At 43.5% G+C, this 17,346-nt stretch overlaps 2 protein-coding genes across 10 annotated transcripts in view; one reads left to right on the top strand and one right to left on the bottom strand.

Annotated features, from left to right (window-relative positions):
* Positions 1-4,031, top strand: part of abr (ABR activator of RhoGEF and GTPase) — a 120,439-nt gene extending 116,408 nt beyond the window's left edge. For all 6 annotated transcript variants that reach the window (XM_082548966.1, XM_082548961.1, XM_082548963.1 and 3 more), the window contains 4 exons: positions 642-776; positions 933-1,038; positions 1,200-1,353; positions 2,397-4,031. In XM_082548966.1, coding sequence (XP_082405092.1) covers positions 642-776; positions 933-1,038; positions 1,200-1,353; positions 2,397-2,486 — 485 coding nt within the window. In that variant the 3' untranslated portion in view covers positions 2,487-4,031. The remainder of the gene's footprint in view (positions 1-641; positions 777-932; positions 1,039-1,199; positions 1,354-2,396) is intronic.
* Positions 4,027-15,734, bottom strand: LOC309715674 (TELO2-interacting protein 1 homolog). 4 transcript variants are annotated; one of them, XM_082548972.1, is made up of 11 exons: positions 15,340-15,734; positions 15,040-15,192; positions 14,448-14,615; positions 14,134-14,282; positions 13,656-13,886; positions 13,424-13,584; positions 12,914-13,103; positions 11,920-12,335; positions 10,725-10,944; positions 4,257-4,431; positions 4,027-4,082 (listed from the first exon to the last, which is right to left on the bottom strand). In XM_082548972.1, the coding sequence occupies exons 2-5, from the start codon at positions 15,050-15,052 to the stop codon at positions 13,818-13,820; spliced, it is 399 nt and encodes a 132-aa protein (XP_082405098.1). In that variant the 5' UTR covers positions 15,053-15,192; positions 15,340-15,734; the 3' UTR covers positions 4,027-4,082; positions 4,257-4,431; positions 10,725-10,944; positions 11,920-12,335; positions 12,914-13,103; positions 13,424-13,584; positions 13,656-13,817. The 4 variants fall into 4 exon arrangements, with proteins under 4 accessions (XP_082405098.1, XP_082405097.1, XP_082405100.1 ...); XM_082548971.1 differs by having other exon boundaries at positions 12,914-13,584; XM_082548974.1 differs by having other exon boundaries at positions 12,914-13,584; positions 13,656-13,704.
* Positions 15,735-17,346: the final 1,612 nt, after the last annotated feature.

The raw sequence follows: 17,346 nt of genomic DNA, 5'->3' as shown, positions 1-17,346 counted from the left end.
CACTCTGCAGGGCTCACTCTGTTTTCCAGCACAGCGATTAATTCGCTCACTCTGTTCAGCAGGAATCACGTATGAACAACCAGGTTACAGATGTTACTGGCAAACATTATAAAATGATCCACACAGCAAAAAAATAAATCATCATTTGGCTTTTATTGTATGTGTCCTGAACTTGGGTCATGTGAGAGTCAGTAAGGCGATAGGTTTAACACAAAACCGGCTGCCCCCGCATTACAATCCCACCATACCCCATTTTTTTCTCAGTAATTTCCAAAAAACGTAGCACCTTATGCTGCTTTTAGATGTAAAAAAATTCTGCAGCCGGGTTTTTAGTAACTGAGGTCTTTGCTTTAGCACTCTAGATGAGGGATTAGTGAAAACTGACAGTCAGGCAATCCAGGACAGATGAGGAGCAGCAGCTGTATCGTGTTCAAGGTCTCCTGTTGCATAAGAGTCTTTGTGGTCACAGCTGCTTTTACTTCGCTGAGATGTGACTGAGCAGGGCCTAGCATCCACTCTGATGTGATAAACAAAAGTCAAACACCAATGCATGCGGGGTCACCTCAGTCCTGGAGACAGAGGAAGCAGAGATCAAGTGTAAAACTTGAATAATGTGATAAGTGTTTGTGTCTGATTTACAGATACCAAAGATATCCTGGTGATGCTGAGCGACATGGACATCAACGCCATTGCAGGAACGCTGAAGCTGTACTTCAGGGAGCTGCCGGAGCCTCTCCTCACTGACCGCCTCTATCCCGCCTTCATGGAGGGCATAGGTGCGACCTTTGAGCTCTTACATTCATTCCAGGAAGTGTGTGTGTTTAGACTTTTGCCAAAGTGAGTTACAGTTGACCAACTGGAGAAGATGAGGACTGTTAGAAAGCTGTCTTGCCATAATTGAATCTGACATCTTCTTCCTCCCTCTCTCACAGCTCTCTCAGACCCAGCAGCCAAGGAGAACTGCATGATGCACCTCCTGCGCTCGCTGCCTGACCCCAACATCATGACCTTCCTCACGCTGCTGGAGCACCTCAAACGGTACACAGACACGCAAATACACACACTTTTTGTTATTCTTTAATCGTGCTTATTCGCTTTTTTCTTTACAAAAATGTTTAACCTGTTCCAGTCACCTTTATACATAAGACTAAGCTCATCACAGAGAATCTAACGGTGCTTGTTGGTTGTTGTTTCTGCAGGGTGGCTGAGAAGGAGCCCATCAACAAGATGTCCCTTCATAACCTGGCCACCGTGTTCGGCCCCACTCTGCTCAGGCCCTCAGAGTCAGAGAGCGCGAAGGGACAGCACATCACCTCCGCTTCTGACATCTGGTCACATGACGTCATGGCACAGGTGCATGGATGTTTTTGAAAGTTGAATACAAAGCTGCATTTTGTTAATTGAGATAAAAAAAAAATCAATTGGCCTAGCAGGTACAAGAGGTCGATGTTAAATTGGTGCGTATGTGCGTATCACAGCTGCTGCTTGTGATCTGCAGATGAATTTCACTCCCACATCACCCAGTGACCAATGTCACTGACCCCCACCCACCCCACCCCAGCTGTATTTAGACTGCAGGCTATCCATTCATCTCTGCAAAGAGATGTGTTTCCTGTTCACAAATAGCTCCGCTTGGCAGAATAAACAACATCCAGAGTAAATCATCATAAATGGGGGCAGAGTGCACATGCACGGTCCCATCTGTCCATTACAGTGAAGCCCAGTGTTTGCACTGAGGCTTATTTAAAGTCTAAATGTTTACTGCATTAAGAATACAACACGTCAGACAGATGAGGCCAGTGCTTCATCCTGCATGTAATCTAAGTATAATCTGGGTGAATTAGTGATGGATTCCTTTGTATTTTTTTATTTTGTTTTTTTAATTAGAGACCCTCCACCTAGCAAAGTGGCAACATTCTCGCTAGGAGGTGATTTTCCTGATGAGCTGCGACAGCGTTAACCAGACATGTGCCCTTATGATAAAACTGGTTATTAAAGCGGAGATTAAGGGGAATTTGTGGAGCAGAGAGAGGAAGAACATTAGATTGATTGATTGATTCATCTATGTTTATGAAGCTGATTTTCTTTTTAATAATGGTCAAAGGTGACTTTCCGTCCATGGCTTACTGCCACAACCTTCCCTTACTCATTTTAGGTCAGCAGCAATTTGTCTGCCCTGTAAATTGTAAAAATAAATGTAAAAATTCAGATATTTTAAAGCAAAGCACATCACAGCAGCCAGCTCATGAGCCATATCTGCTTCCATATAAAAAAAAAAAAATGTTGGTTGTAATGTTTCTGTCACAAAATCCAGAATGATCATTTTCACCCTCATCCAAGCGCAAATTGTTCCAGCAGAAGCTGTACTCATACAGCCTTGTTTTCTCCTCTCTTAGGTCCAGGTGCTGCTCTACTACCTGCAGCATCCTCCCATCTCCTATGCTGAGCTGAAGCGAAACACACTCTACTTCTCCACCGATGTTTAATCCCCGGCCACCTCCCACAGGGCTTCACCTGGAGACGAAAGAGTGAGAGAGAGAGACTCCATACAAACATTGGTCCCCAGCAGTCAGTAATCCTGCCTCAGCTCTCCCTCGCCCACAGCAGGCAGCTCGTCTCAACTGTACAGCCCCCCAATCCCCCAGCCCTCCCCTTCCACATCTCCCTTCCGTTTAAACCCCACATCCACCCGACCCTACCACACCCAGTCCTGTGAGGAGATGGAGCCGGGCACGTGAAGGAGATTTCCGGGGCGTCTTAATAGTCATGTGTCGTGTCCTGTAAACGCGAGGAGAGCCCAGCCGCTTCCCACTGGCAAGAAGACAGGGAGTTATAGGACCACTGTGGGGAAAATGGGAGGGGACAAGGGTCTGGAGGCCACAGCCTGGCGCAGTGGCACAGGATCATGCCTCGGCGTGTGGGGTGTTGTCATCCCTTTGCCAAGTTCTGGTTTGATGATTTGAAAAACCAGTCGACTCAAACTCTACTTTCTGTTTTTGTTTTCTTGGTCAGAGGCATTCCACAAATAAAGGCATTTACATGTTTTGGAATAATGTTTAGCACCTGATTTTTGTTTCCTTCCCTGGGCTTTCTGTGTGTGTGTGTGTGGGGGGGGTGGTAGGAGGAGGCCAATGTGTCTGAATGACAGTGTGGATGTACATGACGTGTGTGTGTACTTGTGTGTTTAAGGGAACACAAGAATTATAGAAAACGGCCGTCCCAGTAAATGGCTGGAATTTTTCTTTTCCCTCTCTCTGTACTGACAAGCAAGAGAGAAGTGCCCTCCTCACTGAGTCTCGGCCAAATTAGCCCTATTTATTTTAAATATATATAATACGTGTGCCTGTACAGTTCTGTGCAACTAGAGAAATGCTCTAAGGAGTGTGTTTTTTGAAGTTTATTCAGGTAGTGATGTTATTTTTTAGTCTACTTTTCTTATTCACCATGTCCATGGTTGGTAAGCTGTACTGAAAATACACCCAGAATTCATTTCAGATCACTTTGTAGAGGAGCGAGGGCACCCTGTGACATGACGGTTGTTTGGACAGAACACAACGAATGGAACATTTAGCTTTTTTGGTTTGTTTGTTTTTTTGTTGTTGCATTGCAAGCCTGTTCCAAGTGTCTTACTGCACCAGTATAATCTGTAGGATGATTTTGTGTAGTTGCCCTCATTGCATGTTCAGCTTGTCAATCAAACTAGGCCAGATAACAAAAAGGTAGGCTGTCTCTGCAAAGCAAAGGAAAAAAAAGTAAATAAATACATAACTGCATAAAAGAAAACCCTCTGTGCTCTGTATAAAGCCAACCTTTCTGCTATCAAGCCTGCAGCATATCTTAAAATACTGTAAGCACTGCTAGATGAGTACTATTTGATATTTTTAATATAAGGTTAAAAGAAAATAAAATGTTGTATTTTACTTCCTTTGAGAAGAATTTCAATATACTGTAATATTGAGGCTAAATGTTAATGTGAACTTTCTCCCCATTTTTTTTTTTTTAGTAAAATAAAACTTATCAAAACACTCTCACCTTGTGTCCGTCTCTGCTTACAGGTCTGCTTTAGCACCAGCTTCCTGCAACTGCAGTAACTCAAAATTATCTTTTGGATATGGCATCATAATGTTTTCATGTCAAACTGTCACATGGTAAAATGATGGTAATATCAGGCACGGGACAAAAACACTGACGCTTGCCTTTCCCAGACTCTGTGTGAGCTGTGACTTCATTCTGCATCACTGTACCGTAACACTGACCTGAATCAGCCACATCGGTGCTCTCAGCTCTCAGGAATAGTTCTCTATCAGTACATGTTGCTCCCCCTGGTGGTCCAGTGAAAATCTGTGCTGAAATGAGCTGAGAGAAAGAGGGAGGGCACTCCAGGATGTTCTTTTGATAGCTATAGTAATGTCCAAAGGTCATGAGCAACCCCTTAAAAAACAAAGATAAATACAGGAAATAGGGGGGGGAACAGAGTTTGTACTGTTCTAATGAGCTTCAAAGTCAACATTTATCAGAATCAGAATACTTTATTAATCCCGAAAGAAATTAGGGAAATTAATGTGACCAGCTTTATCCTTAAACACAGCCTGAGCTCTCGCAGGCAGCTTTCTTGTCATTTCTTTAGGCAGTCGGCAGGAATAGTTCTCCAGGTTTCCTGAAGAACATTCAAAACTCTTCTTTGGATATTTTTGCCTTTTGTTCTGTTCTCTGATAATCCCACACTGCTTCAATAATGTTGTGGTCTGGCCTGCCGGGAGGCAGTCCATAACTGATATCCATTGTGTCTTTTCCTATCCAGCTATGCTTTTAGGCAGTGTGTTTGGGATCATTGCATTGATGAATGATGAAAACATGGCCAATCAGATCTTTTCCACAATGCACTACATGCTGACTCTGACTGTGCTTTTCTCCTCTTAGCATGTCTTCTCTAGCTGCTCCTGTCCGATCTGCTAACATGAAGGTTGGGTGTGGTGGGTGAGGTATGACATATAGCTCAGTCAGACACCAGGGGGCGATACAGACATTTTGGCTACACTTCTTGTCAGGTTGATCATGTTTTTTCACATTACTTAAATTATCTATTATTATTATCTATTACTAAAACTTTCAAACATAATACTTGCAATATCATTTATAGATCTAAAAGATATTCAATGTAGTCTAGAAGATGGTATAAAGTGATACAACTAGGATCTGAAACTGGAATACATGTGCCTTGAAATTTTATTGAAGCACTGTTTTTCATTCAGCTGGGTTATACATAATATATTTAATGTAGGCTATACTGCATTATTAATATAGATATAAAAAATCCTCCTGTCTCTGTCAAACAATGCTGTCCAAAATATCCCTGTTGCAGGCTACACTGTCCCATTTAACAACCACTCACTTCTGAGTTTGATGGTCTTTGCTTACAAAGGTTTGGCTTGATGTACCCTTATTATTGGGATAATAACACGCGGACCCCCACCCCGCCCTCGCGGGCCGCAGGACAGCTAGACCTTGTGCAGAGGCTCAGTGAGGGAGGGTGGGGGTATTGTCGCGAAACGGGACGAAGGGCAAGGGCCCTAGAGTAGCAGGAGCAGCAGCAGCAGTGCTCGATGCACCTAAGTTTCTTCCGCTAAAGAATCCGCGGTTTCCCCGAGAGGTTTGCGATGCTGACACAGATGTTGATGCTGTTGAAGCTGCTACGCCTGAATCCCTCCTCGGCTCTCACGGCCTGGTGCGGGACATGTCCTTGTCGGTGGTGTGCGCTCCTGTCTGTCTTTTTGGCTGGCTATTTGTCCGCAACCCCGACACACTTAGTAACTCGTATATCGCTACCTTTACCGATGTCGCGGTGGGGCATTTTGCTACCCCGCATTATTCGCATTAGGGTATTTCGCTACCCCTGTCTCATCGCCTCGGGGGTATTTGCCAACCCCTTAGTAATCGCGATGGGGTATTTCACCACCCCAACCCACATTCGTAAGTTACGATGGCAAACATCGAGGGACCCCCAAGCGCCGGGGCAAACAACTCTCAACTTCACATCATCATCTTCTTCTTCCTCCTTCTCCTTGGTTCTCCTGCGCCGAGCTTGCGAACTTACAGAGGGCAGTGTTTGCGTAAACCAGACTAAGTGAGGACCTTGGACTCTCTGTTCCTCCTCGTCCTCCTTCATGAAAACCAAAATAATTCCAAACGCCAGATCTGAATGAGGATGGGGGAGGTTCAATTTGCCATGTTGCAAGGAGAGCTTAACTTCTGTCTCGCTAGCTTGCCCTGCGCTCTTCCTTCTGACGATGCTGTCTGTGTTGAGCGCTCAGTGGATCTGCGCTCGACAGTGCAGCCTAGGCGGAGTAGTCGAACGCAGATTCACTGAGCGCTCAACACAGACAGCGTCGTCAGAAGGAAAGTTGATAAAATAAATTACAAATGTTGTATTGTTCGATACATATGCGTACCGAACCGAAAGCACTGTATCGAACGGTTCAATACGAGTATCGTTGCACCCCTAATATATACATACATACATACACACATACATACACTGCAAACAATAAATACACATTCCAAAATAAAAACACCTCTGCAAATGAAGTGGAAAAGTTTGCTCTGGCGGCACTTCGCATCAACATGTATATGAGGTACATTGCACTTTTGAGATTTGATCTGTGCATAGGTGCATCTTTGACGTGCAGCTCAGAGATCCACAATCCAGCACGTTTCCGTTTCTCTGACCGTCAGGCTGGCTGACCCGAGGTCACGTCAGAGCTTTGTTTTCTATCTATATGTAACAGACAGTCGGTTCCTCTCCTTCCACGCATTTCATACGACATAGCAGGCATACTGCTGGTTGGTTGACCAAAGTTTTTTAATGCCTGTCTACATTAACACATCTCGAGAGGCGTAGGAACCAAAAAGTGAATCTGGAGCCAAATGTAGCAGCTGCAGCAGGGCACACAGAGCAAATATTTTCATAGGGTAGTATCAGAAATTGGACCTTTGAATATGTAGTCCCTTTAATTTCTTTCCTTCTATTAAACCCTTTGAGAAACAGCTATCCAGTGTACTCCTGATATGTGCTCTTATCATTTGTTCCTGATGCTCAAATACAATCCTGGACTCAACATATGTGGCTGTGTCTCTGTCCTTGCTATAGATATGTGTTAATGTGCAAAATAAGGTTAAAAAATAAAGAAATAAATGTGAGTTAGAGCAAGCTAGACGAGCAGAGAGGAATGTGTTAAATGAGGGTTAACTACCACACTGATCCCAGAACAGACCGCATGTACAAATCAAGTTCTCCGTCTAGTTTGTTCATGCAACTGGCTCACTGTGGTGTGATAATAGTGTATTTCTCAAAGCATAGGGTGTAACAAAGAAATGGATGCCTCCTGATGGGAACAGTGAAGATGGTTTGGAAGTCCTAAAACCTCTTCCTTTGTAATGGGCAGCAGTGGGTGACTCCTCTTGTTACATGCCAGTTATACCACAGACAATCCAGCTAAAATTCTCACAGAATTTCTCACAATTGAGAAAGTGTCTTTCCTTCTGACTTTCCCATCTTACTCTTGTTTTTATTTTTTGAAGTACATTTCCTGAAAAGTTCCCCATTTCTATGATCAGAGATGTGAGCCTGATCTCACAGGTTAGGGTTCGGTAAATGAACAGTCATACCATTTATTTTTTTCATTCACAACATACTAGATATTATTCTTTGGTTCACAAGCTGGACCAGCTCTACCAAGTTATCTATCACTGCACTATGCAATTAACAGCATTAACCCTTCAATGCCTGTAACAAAAAACGAAATGTCCTTCACATGATCCAAAGTGGGGTCTTCAAACAGTCCAGCACCTGGAACTGTTTGTGTACTTAATAATATATTGCTGAGCTTCTCTAAGTTACAGTAGCTTGTGTTCGTATGTGTACACAAAGACATAAACGTTCAATGATAAAAACACACAGTAGAATAAAATTGTAAGAAGTCATCAGTTGATGCAGTTTAAGGACACTTGTTCTTCAGTGCAGTCTCACCTGGAGCTCACATTTCTAGTTCATGCCATCATGACCAAAGATTCTTCAATTAATAGTTTAAAGATGTCCATGAATGCACTGCTAACTGCTCTTCAACCTTGTAAAAATCAACATGCATTTTGAATAAGAAACACTTTTACAAAACCAAAAGCTTCACTGTACTTAGTGATTTATCTGTCTAAACAAAACAGGTTCAGTTTGTGACTGAGAGAGCAGCTCGGTGGCGCTGAAGAAACACAATTTCATATGTTGTAGTAACAACACACTGCCACAAGATGGCACCCTACACCTACTTTACCATGCTGTTCCAGTAAAAAAGAAAAAGTGACAGAGCCTTGAAAGAGTGAGTGACACTTTTTATGAACTCATCTGTAATGTGTCACCTTTTCTGTAGAATGAAGTGCTTCCCTTCTTTTAAAGTAAATGCAGGCTTACAAAGATCCTCTAAACATGTTTCTGAAATAATCCTAAACACAATCATTAAATCAAAAATGCAAGAAACTATTTATTTAATCAGAATCAGAATCAGAATCAGAAACTTTATTGTCATTGTCATGAGAACAACGAAATTAAGAATGGTCCCCGATCATTGCATCATCCCTAGCAATATCAAAATATAAATAAAACAATAAAATTCAATAAATAAAATAGATAGAATACTTAAAATACTAATAAGATATAACAGTAAAACATTCACATACATTCCCACACACATGCTTCAGACCGTGCATAGATTAACACAAGAGTGGTGTGATGGACATTTTTTTGTAGTATTCAGATGTGTTATTGCAGTTGGATAACAGCTATGTTTGAGTCTATTAGTCCTTGCTCTGATTGCCCTGTACCGTCTGCCTGAGGGCAACAGTTCGAACAGGGAGTGGCCAGGATGTGAGGTGTCTTTTATGATGTTTTGGGCCTTTTTAAAACAGTGGGTGTTGTGTAGAACTTCCAGTGTGGGGAGAGGGCAGCCAGTGATCTTTTGGGCGGTGTTAATGATCCCTTGGAGTGCTTTCCTCTGAGCCCCTGTGCAGCTAGTGTACCAAATACATATGCAGTAAGTTAGAACACTCTCAATGGTGGCTCTGTAGAAGGACACCAGCAGTCTCTGTGTGATGTTATTCCTCCTGAGAATTCTCAGGAAGTACAGTCTCTGTTGGGCCTTTTTCAGCAGCTCGGAGGTGTTCACACTCCAGGAAAGGTTCTCCTCTATATTGACTCCCAGGAAGCGGAAGCTTGCCACCCTTTCTACACAGTCCCCATTTATGAATAGTGGTTGGATCTCTGCCTTTTTCCTTCTGAAGTCTATTATGAGTTCTTTGGTTTTTGAAGTGTTGAGGAGGAGGTTATTGGCCTTACACCATGACGTCAGCTGCTCCACCTCGTCTCTGTACGTAGACTCGTCTCCCTTGGAAATGAGCCCCACCACTGTGGTGTCATCTGCAAATTTCACAAAGATGTTGCTGTGGTGGCGAGGAGTGCAGTCGTGTGTGTAGAGAGAGTAGAGCAGTGGACTGAGCACACAGCCCTGGGGTGAGCCAGTGCTGAGACTCAGGGCTGAGGATGTGTGATGGCCAACTCTGACTCTCTGTCTACGGCCCGAGAGGAAGCTATTGATCCACATGCAGGTGCTGTATGGAAGCCCCAGGTCTTGTAGCTTGGCCACCAGTTTGTGTGGAAGGATGGTGTTAAAAGCTGAGCAGTAATCCACGAAGAGCATCCGCACATAGCTACCATGCTCTTCCAGGTGAGTTAATGCAGCATGGAGTGCTGTGGCTACAGCGTCTTCCGTGGATCGGTTTGCTCTGTAGGCAAACTGGTGTGGATCCAGGCTGCGGGGCAGGGCTGCTGTGATGTGTCTGCGGACCAGCTTCTCAAAGCATTTCATTACCACTGGGGTGAGTGCCACCGGTCTGTAGTCATTCAGGCCGGTGATGTGGGGCTTCTTAGGCAAGGGGACTATGGTGGAGGACTTCAGGCAGAGTGGGACAGTCTGTTTTGATTTTATATACTGTTGTTTGTTTGTTTGTTTGTTAATTAGTTAGTTAGTTTATTTGCTTGTTTTATTCAATTTTAAATCATGCTTTTTATTTGTTCTTGTTTCTAATGTCTCTGTAAAGCACTTTGAATCACCTTGTTGTTGAATTGTGCTATACAAATAAACTTGCCTTGCCTTGCCTTGCCTTGCCTTGCCTGTGCGAGGGATTTGTTGAAAATCCTGGTGAAGATCCCAGCCAGCTGTCCTGCACAATCCCTCAATATTCGACCTGGCACACCATCAGGACCCGCCGCCTTCCTCGGGTTAACAGCCTGCAGCATGCGCCTCACCTCGTGCTCTTCCAGGGTGAGGGTGGTGCTGCTATGGGTGGCGTGTTGCTGCTGTGGCTCCAATACCTCCGGTACCCTGGTCTCAAAGCGGGCAAAGAAGATATTCAGCTCCTCTGCCAGCTCCAGGTCACCGTCCGCAGCTCCGAGATTGATCTTATAGTTGGTTAGGTGCTGGATGCCTTGCCACACCTGCCGGCTGGTATTACTCTTCAAATGGTCCTCGATCCTCCTCCTATAGTCCCCCTTTGCCTCTCTGATGCCTCTCTTCAGGTTGGATCGGGCTGTGGTGTAGTAATCCCTGTTGCCAGACCTGTTCGTAACTTAATTCCTTAACTTATTACAAAAATAAACAAAGACTTTTCTGCTGTCTCACCTCTGTCAGTGTTCATGCTGTTACAGGAACAGGTGGAGGTGCAGGTGGAACTTTGACTTCACTGTGGTTTGTATGTGCAGGCAGGAGTGTGACATCTCAGAACAGCAGCGGATTGTCGAGCACGGTGACTCCTGCTGCGACGCCCCCGTCTGAGTGTCCTGAGCTCTTGGTCCTCAGCAGATGGCCCACACACTCATTTATCACCATGTCTTTACCCTGCCTGTAAGAAAACAAAGAAAAGACTAACATTAGAAACAGCCACCAACCAATCCCTTTTACTCCACCGCCCAAAGACCAGTGAGAAACACTAGCTAGTATTAACTTGGAATCAAAGTCCACTAATCCCCAGGCTCCCAGCATAACATACAGTCCAGCACAAACTCCACAAACTGTCTTGCTTCAGCTGACTTTCCTTCACCTTCTCTCCAGAGAATCTGTTGTGCTCTTTTCACCACGAAGCCACACTCCTGCTCACTGATCCTCACCTCTTTTTAACCTAGTCTCAGCAACTTTGTCCCATAGCTTGCACATCCTTTCCACCTCCATCTTTCTTCCCAGGCTTCCTTAAAAGCCAGCCTAAGAAATACGATTTTATAATTGCCCAATAAATTAAACTGCCATTTTCAAAAGTGTTATCATCCAAATTCATGCAGCGTGGCTAAATTAAGAATGAATTACAAACCCTAGCTTCCTTGCTAATATGATTAACAGCGAAATACTATCATAGTGGAGGTGTCAAATTACTGCTAAAATAGCTCATGTGAACCCTGATACTGAACTATGTATTTATCAAAACAAATGATCTGATATTACAAAGAAAACTAATTATTGCTTTTTACAGTATTAGCCCAGAGTGATGTAAGGCAGGGTGGTTAGTCAGCCGTAGCTTTTTCACATCTTAATCAATGTTGTTGTCAAGTGTGTCTCGTATACACTATTATCTCAGTCACAGTACAGCATCTATGAATCAAAGTAGATACACAGTAATGCAAAACAGCAGGCAGTCATGTTTGTGTCGTCACTGTTTTGACTGAGGCTAGCTCATACATGGAATGCAAGAAAATGCTGCATGTGTGTGCAGATCCATGCACTGCTTAAGCTTCCCTAGTTTAACAAATGGTGAGAAACAAACAGAAGTTTCAGCATTTGCTGCATTGCCAACATTTTTAAAGATGCTTTTGTCCCCCCGCTGTACCTCCTCCTTCTCACTGAGGCTTCAAGACAAACCGTTCTGCTGCTGCAAGGCCATTGATACTGTTTTATAGATCTCTGGACCCTGTAGACGAGCGCAACCACAGAAAATAAATCACAGGAATAAAATGTGAATGATATTGCCTACACTGGACAGCAAAACCCAGGTGAGGATTATCTAATGCCAAATTTTCCAAACAATGAAAAAATCGTGTCCTTTTTCTCCCCATGTATAGTGTAGAGGTCAGCGAATGCCGCTCGGATCTGCTGCACAGCTTGAGGCTGGTCTGGGAAGAACCTCTCCAGGACTCCAGGTCTGGCGAGCACTTGCTGAACCTTCTTGGAACCAGCCAGGTAAGCCCTGATATCTGGACACTTCACAGCTCGAGAGCGCTCCATCAGACGACGAGCATCCCAGCTCTGCAATTGAAAACAGACAATGAATTCTCTGCTTGCAAGCACACCAACCAGCAGAGCGTGACAATAGTTGGTTTATATTCCGCTGAGATTTGACAGACAGAGACAGAAGAATGAAGGACAACAACACAGAGTCACGCTATCAAGGAGAACTTGGACGCTAGATTCAGCAGTTTGGCTTGAAACTTGCAAACTGTTTTAACTTGTTATGTCCGATAACTTTTCCTTCCAGGCTGCTCGGCAGTTTTCTTTCACTTGTTTCCTGTTCCTGCCAGCAGAATGCACACACAGCTGCAGTAACTACACACAATGTTGCAGAGAACATGGAGCAGCAACAAACATGTGTTGGTCTCTAATCACCCATTCAAACTGACATAGCGACAGAGGTCTGTTGTCACTTATATCAGCCAATCAGGGCTAGACTTGGTGTTGCTAAGCAGGGAAAGAAATAAACTCAATGATAATGACGTTCCAGTTTCTCATGAATACGAATCACTTTAAGCAAGTCTGCAGGTTTCATTTTAGTGTTTTTAATTAAACTCTTTGATGTAATCATCCTGAGTGCAAATCAAAAGTTGGACCTGTTCAGAAGTGTAGTTGTCAGGCATGTAACCGTTCCTGAAATACACCACGGTGACCTGTTTTCTGTCCCTGAAGTGAAAGTGACACAAAAGACACATTAATCCATGTCGACACACAGCGACCTCCACTTCCTGGAAGTCTCTCGTGCTGCTGTCCACTGGGAATCCCCATGGTGCCTCTTCCCAGTGTCTATGACATGTAACAAATATAATAAAATAGCAAGGAATTATAAAGTAAATGACAAGATTTTCCATTTAGTTTAATTTAACAGTAGTCATTTTGCAGAAGACAGACATTTGGTTACTATAGTAAAAACTATTATGTCAAATTAACCAAAAAGAAAAAGAGTCAACAAATGCAGACACTTGGCTGTCTTCAGCAACAAAAACACCATCAAAAAAGTCACAGTCATCAGAGCAACATCGGAGAAACAATAAAGTCTAACCATGGAAGGTATATAGAAACATATGCATAAAAACACAAAAACAAATAACATCAACAATGAGCACCTTTAGTTTTGCTGAAAGTGATATAGCTTTCTGTTCCCATCAACTGAAAGCGCCAACATTTCAGGTGAGCATGCTGGGCAGCTGAAGCTGACATCACAGCACAGCTGCTCTTCCTCATCAAGAAAGCTGTGCTGCACTGCATCGCTGTTGGCATGCCCAGTCTGTACGTACAGAGAAATAAATATTTGCATCTGCTTATTGAAAAACAATATCAAAGAAATACTTCACTCACCCTTCCCCCACACTTAGTACCACACTCCAACAGTTTTGCAAAAGCTTCCCTGGAGAATCATGGAGAAAATACTTTTAGTTCCTGGAAAGAGCTCAAGGGTCTAAGTGTAAAGAGTAGACATGTTGACAGATGCTGGCCAATATCCACTCCTAATCAGGTCCTTTAACTCAGGGCTGCACTGCTGCTGGCATGTTTGACATCTGTATGTCGCCTGGTGCACATCATAACGTTCTTGGACCAAAAAGAAAAATAAACAACATGACTAATAAATCACTGCCTTCACAAATGACTTCTATTAATGCAATACCATGTTCTGATTGTACAGCAAGGGCAGAAAACATGCTTCATCACACTATGTTCAAATCCATCACCCTAACCTAAATAGCAGGTTGCTGTTTACTATTAATGTTGATTAAAATCACTATTTTTCCTGCTGACACTGTGAAGTTGACTCTACATAAAACTACTGATACAGTACCTTGAGTCGGAGCCTGAGGCTGGGATCAGACAGCAGATGAATGCAGCGCTCCGTAACATCCTTAGTGATGCTGAGGTGGGAGGGAAGCTCTGCTTTCACATCAGGACTACCAATATCTTCCACATCCTCACACTCAGTGGGAGGGACCTCTGCAATGGCAGCACATGTACAGTTAGACCGCCAGTTTAGCAGTGAGGTTCAGATTTCTATGACTCTTAATTACAATGATCCATCTCCTCTACACTCTGAATCTAATCTCACCACCACTACAACCTATAGCTTATATTCCACTGGCCCGTAGACAGACCTATTACCTCGGTCTTCAGTGTCATCATCCTCTATTCCAAAGCTCTCTGCCAGTTCTTTCTGTTTGCAGTAAATCAGCAGGAATTGGCCAATGCTGAGGTCTTCCTGGTCACTGGAGCTTTGCCTGGAGCTGGCAGACTTACTGGTCCCGCTACAAGTGGAAGGAAACCACCTCGCTAAAGGAAAAACAAGACAACAATATGAACATAGGCTTGGTTACAATAAAATAAGTCAGTTGATCAAAATCAGTGTGACACAGACAATGATGTTTTTGGAAAGAGCCCATTAGTGACATTTAATTTATACATTTTTACTGTGAGGGCTTGTAAAACTTCTGTATGAATATTATTATGAATATTAATTCTACAACAGAAAACGACTCAGCATTTAAACCATCACGATGTATTAAATGTTTCCAAAGACACTGATAATTTGATAACAAGCAAAGTTATATATCCTGAAATGTACTCATTGATAGAAACTTTGAAAGGCAACACAGAAAAATGCGGTAGAGAATGCCTTGAGTCACATTTTCTTCCTTATCCTCTTTGACTCCCAATATACGTGAGACTCAAGCTGACATCACTGTTGAAATCTTACCCAGTGCCTTCATGAGCGCGTGCAGCACGGAGCAGAAAAGAGCAGCTGTGTGCTCGTAGCTGAGATCCAGAGCCGTCAGCACATCCTGAACGATGTCCCCGACCACGGGCTGCAGTCAGAGTGAGTCAACATAACTGTCAACACCCGTGAAGCCTGGCCAACAAGACAGGATTACAATGAAATACAGTAAAAGCTCAGGGACGCACAGGCTTAAGCAGACAAAGAAGGAAATCGGGTAAACCCTCCAGCACTCATTTCTGTGTCCATTTTGGGCTAAAAACAAAAACACCTCATAACTACCTGTGGATGCTGGCTGAGCCTCTGAAGGTTGAGTGATATGTCATTAAGCAGGTAGTCAGAGTTCTCATTGATCAGTTCCTTGAGGGAAGTGTATCCACAGGCCTTACTGATGTCCTACATGGAGCTCAGCGCCGCCTGGCTCACCAGCAGTGTCTCCTCACCAGCTTTCTCCAGCACAGGATACAGCGAGGCCATCAACAAGGCACAGAAATTGCGGCCCACTGGCTGAGCACAGCAGGCGATTCCCCCGAGTTGGATGCACAGCTGACAGATGTTGCTGTTGAGCTAATGGATCATGGATGCAGATGTTGATGATGAAGGAATCACTTGGAGAGAGCTTGTATTTGAGTTGCTGGCATCACTGTTGTATATCGAGGGGAGTCTGGATGGACCGAGCAGCTACGCAAAGAGACAAAACCTGTGTTAAAGCACTGCTTTCTAACCACTTTTACACATGCACTGCAGCTCTGAAGTTTTCAAGATATTGTCCATGCACGTGAGAACGCAAATGTCTGACACAGTTAGATCAGACATTAAACAGCCTTTAGCCTTCCTGCTCCTGAGTGAAAGCCTGTATTATATCTGACTGTGCTCATGTGGGGATAAGACAGATTAGCCTTTCTCAAAGTGAAGAGTGGGGGCCAATTTAGGATCTTCACTCAAATTTAAAATACAAGGGAAACTGATGTATTTCCTTAAATAAACAAAAACCACACAAGCGCTTATAAAATGCTCATCCTACCCAGTCATATGCAAAGTGTTAGAATCAACGTGTGATCCACCTGCCACTAAGAGATATTATTTCTCTTTGGTAGATGGAAAAAATGGAATCAAACTCACTGTCAGTAGCTACAACAGCACATTTGTTATAATATGATGAATCAAGCATTTAGATATTAAATAGTATTGAGGGAGACAGGATCAAATACAGTGGGGCAAAAAAGTATTTAGTCAGCCACCAATTGTGAAAGTTCTCCCACTTAAAAATATGAGAGAGGCCTGTCATTTTCATCATAGGTATACCTCTAACTTGTCCGAGTTTTAAAGAACTGATTTGCAAATTATGGTGGAAAAGAAGTATTTGGTCACCTCATTTTTTGCCCCACTGTGTAATATACAAAGATATTTGTGGCAACTCGATGTGCTTTGTCCACTTTTATTATCGGATTGCTCTGTTAACCAAAGGGAATACCTCAGTTTATTGTATGTTTGACTATAATTTACAAAAAGACTAAAGCATCATTTCTTATCTTTTCTACAATAACTATGAAATGAACAAATGGAGAGTGCTCGCTCAAGTCATGGATCAAGTGACTTAAAGGGCCGTTTTCAAAGAAAACTAAAAGTGTATAAGCAACCAAGGAAGTGAGTCCTACCTGGCCACTGGACAACATTCAGTGACAGTGCACTTGCTGGCATCTCCGGTGGGCAGAGCCCTGATTCAGTAGGGTGAATAAGGGATCTTGTCTCCTCCGTACTTAATGAGAGTGGTGTATCTGTCAGTCATGTCTGGCACATAAAACACCAGGTAGGTCCCATCATGGCTGTCACAGATATCTGCTTCTTGGGCTTCCCCTCTGGGTCCTTCAGGAGAAAACAAAAACTGTTACCTAAATATCAATGCTTTGAATACATTATTGTGTGGTCCACGTTCATGCACTCACAGTGATCTGCACTGCCAGCAGTCCCTCACCTGCATCTTTGGCATCAATGGTGACCTTCACTGGCAGAGAGGTGGGCGCTCCAGTGGTGTTAAGGCCGGATCCACTTGCACGCACCTTGCTGGTATCATGGGTGGGCAGCACCTTCACCTTGTAAGGGCGGACCAAAGGGGAGAGAAGACAACTGGCTGTGGAATACAGTCTCACAAATGAAAGGAGCCTTATTTACAGAACCGAGTAAACCACGCAAAGAGTTTTCCATTTTCAAAGCTGGCCAGAGTGGAACACTGTAACATGTAACACCTAGAAGGTTCAGATGGCTGCAGTACTTTGCTAATATGGATCA

This window comes from Aulonocara stuartgranti, assembly GCF_965226115.1.
Source record: "Aulonocara stuartgranti genome assembly, chromosome: 10".
Taxonomy (NCBI): Eukaryota; Metazoa; Chordata; class Actinopteri; order Cichliformes; family Cichlidae; genus Aulonocara; species Aulonocara stuartgranti.
The sequence above is the reverse complement of the archived record's forward strand: the minus strand, read 5'-3'. Positions and strand labels throughout refer to the sequence as shown.

Excerpts from the sequence above, each read along its gene's own strand:
- LOC309715674 (XM_082548971.1), bottom strand. Across the intron at positions 14,283-14,447 it reads TGATGACACTGAAGACCGAG|AGGTCCCTCCCACTGAGTGT; the intron begins GTAATAGGTCTG and ends CTGCCATTGCAG. Across the intron at positions 13,887-14,133 it reads GCCTCAGGCTCCGACTCAAG|AACGTTATGATGTGCACCAG; the intron begins GTACTGTATCAG and ends TTTTGGTCCAAG.